This window comes from Dendrobium catenatum, unplaced genomic scaffold (genome assembly GCF_001605985.2).
Source record: "Dendrobium catenatum unplaced genomic scaffold, ASM160598v2 original_scaffold_265351, whole genome shotgun sequence".
Taxonomy (NCBI): domain Eukaryota; kingdom Viridiplantae; phylum Streptophyta; class Magnoliopsida; order Asparagales; family Orchidaceae; genus Dendrobium; species Dendrobium catenatum.
The window spans coordinates 1-2595 of NW_021583749.1; the positions used below are offsets into that span (position 1 = coordinate 1).

General features: G+C 34.9%; 1 protein-coding gene across 1 annotated transcript; it reads left to right on the plus strand.

Moving 5' to 3' along the window:
* Positions 1-166: 166 nt before the first annotated feature.
* Positions 167-2354, plus strand: LOC110097470 (DNA polymerase delta small subunit-like). Its single transcript, XM_028692732.1, has 8 exons — positions 167-302; positions 380-463; positions 605-673; positions 798-869; positions 1442-1533; positions 1607-1734; positions 2033-2134; positions 2215-2354. Exons 2-8 carry the CDS (start codon positions 389-391, stop codon positions 2328-2330), a joined length of 654 nt encoding a protein of 217 aa, XP_028548565.1. The 5' UTR covers positions 167-302; positions 380-388; the 3' UTR covers positions 2331-2354.
* Positions 2355-2595: the final 241 nt, after the last annotated feature.

Below are 2595 nucleotides of genomic sequence, written 5' to 3' on the forward strand. Positions count from 1 at the left end.
ATATTGATTCACTTATATGCATTATTTCCTTGTCCATGTCGGAATTGTACTCTAAACAACAACATGTATTTTTAGCTTTATCTGGCAGCGCTGTTGCTGCAGGTAGTAATGTGGGCCTATTTCAAAATAAGCTAGTTTTTGGATTTGTATATGCTGTCTGATGAAAATGCTTCAATTGCTCTGCAGGAGAAGACAAGTATGTTGTTTTTGTTTCAGGATTAAACATTGGAAGCAATATTTTTAATCCACTACAATTCCAGCTTTTTGTTGACCATGTTACTGGGCATTTGGGTGGTGATAATGTATGTACTGTGTTTAGTACCAAGTTGTTTTCTAGGTTGTAATGCTACATGGTTCTCACCTAGGAACAATTGGACAGGAACAAAAAATGACTTCTCAAATTGTTCGTGTAGTAATTGCTGGAAACTCCGTTATAATTCCGCATAGTGTTCTTAATGGACAGGTATAGTAGTAAAAATTAACAAATGTATACTTAAGGTGATACTAATCAAATTTTGTTAGACTAAATAAGATTTTTATTAACATTTACTGCTCTTGCTAGCATCTGAAAGATATAATATTTGAATGATTTTGGGACACTTAGGCATTAACTCCTGAGGATCAGAGAAAGCTAACTGAGCCAATTAAGGAGGTTGATATCTTATTAACGCAGGTTTGATGACTGCTTATCTTCACTTTTAAAGCTCTTACATGAGCTTTGAATGTGCCCTTCTACCTATTTTCCATCTTTCTATTACTCCCAAATTTTGTTTTCATTTTGCTTTTTTGTGAGTCAGCTTGCAGCAGCTGTGCCTTTGGATATTATGCCAGGTCCTACGGACCCTGCAAATTCCTTTTTACCACAGCAGGTATTCACCTCTTACTCTTACATTGTTTCGTTGGTTGATTAAAGTGTGCATGTAGGTTGATTCTGCATGCGGTGTATCTGTATGTCACGAGTATGTGCTGCTAATCTTGGGAATATTTTGCTCTTTCGCTGCATCCATAGTTTCAAGGCATCATCTGAGGGTATCACAAATTGAATCTTGATCAGTTGCGCATAAGAGACATTAGATGTCCAGCCCATAAGTAGCTCTAGTACTCTGGGTCTGCTCATTCACTTTTATGTGCATAGGCGTGAATTTCATTGACTTTGCTATCTTGCATGAGCATGCTTGTGGCTACCATACTTGTCAGTTGATGATACATATTCATTTTATCTGTGATGTCTTTGTTTTGTTTTGTTTGTGTGCCACATTTCAGTTTGCATATATTAGATTTATATGATATTTTGTGAATCTTTTTAATGATTGAACTATTTTCATTATTTTCTATCCTTTATTTTATCGTTTTAACCGCTTTAGACCAAGTGTATATACTTAAATGCTTCAGTTTACCCTGATGTCTATTTCTTATTTAGTTGCATCTTTACTTTCTCCAGCCACTGCATAGATGTCTCTTCCCTGGAGCATCCGCTTATAATACATTCTTCTCGTGCACAAATCCTCATCAATTTGAACTTGATGGTTTTCAGTAAGTTCCATGCCTATTATATTTGGGTTTAACAGTTTTGGAGGTTCTCATTTATGAAGATGAAAAAAATTAGGTTCCTTGGAACATCTGGTCAGAACATTGATGATCTTGATAAGTATTCGAGTGCCCAGACTAAACTTGAATTTGTTGAGAGGACGTTGCGATGGAGGCATCTGGCTCCTACTGCCCCTAACACCCTTGGTATGCTTAGCTGCTATTTATTATTGAATGTGTTGTTTCCTAGTTGTAAATGTTTATACTCATGTGATTAGAGCAGCTTAAGTAGAGCTCAAGTAGAAAGATACTTTCATTTGTTCAATTGTCTAATTCTGGCTTCAAATAAAACATTATTTTTAACTTGTTGAATAAGCATGAAAAATCAAAAACCAAAATTTCCCTAGTTTAAGTAACTTGAAGTGCAACTATTTGAAATTAGCACGAGTCCATTTCAAGGATTCCTTTTTATCTTTCTTTTGAGCGTTCTCTTTTACCCCCTCAGGTTGTTATCCATTTACTGAGAAGGATCCTTTCTTCATCGAGAACTGTCCAAACGTATACTTTGTGGGAAATCAGGACAAATATGAAACAGCTTTGTTACAAGGTATTTTTGACTCTCAGGTCTTAATTTGATCGCATGATTTCATTAACTTTCACTTTAATCGACCTTTGCTTTTTTTATAGGACCTGAGGAACAAGAGGTGAGGCTCGTCTGCATTCCCAGATTTAGCGAGTCTGGAGTTGCTGTTATGGTGAGTTTTAATACGCAGTCTTGTAATTTACATTATTTTAAGTGCTAAACTAAGACTCTGCAAATAATGCTAAGCTTTTTAAGGGCTCATTTGGTTGCATGTTGATGGAAAATATATTTTAAATGTGATGATTTGTTCACTTAATTTAATTATGAAATTGAAATCTTTACTTGATGAATTTTGAAGGTGTTTGTAGAGTTTCAAATCCATATTTATTTCTAACTACATCCAATCAGAATTACCAAAAGAAGCAATTCGATGAATTCATCAATTTTTAAAACATATTTTCGAATTTCAAACAACCAAATGAGCC

What these genes read in the sequence shown, in the direction of transcription:
- LOC110097470 (XM_028692732.1), top strand. Translation starts at nt 389, where the DNA reads ATGACTTCTCAAATTGTTCGTGTAGTAATTGCTGGAAACTCCGTTATA. An exon ending in TACTGCCCCTAACACCCTTG is followed by an intron (nt 1,735 to 2,032) that starts GTATGCTTAGCT and finishes TTACCCCCTCAG; the next exon opens with GTTGTTATCCATTTACTGAG. An exon ending in TGAAACAGCTTTGTTACAAG is followed by an intron (nt 2,135 to 2,214) that starts GTATTTTTGACT and finishes CTTTTTTTATAG; the next exon opens with GACCTGAGGAACAAGAGGTG.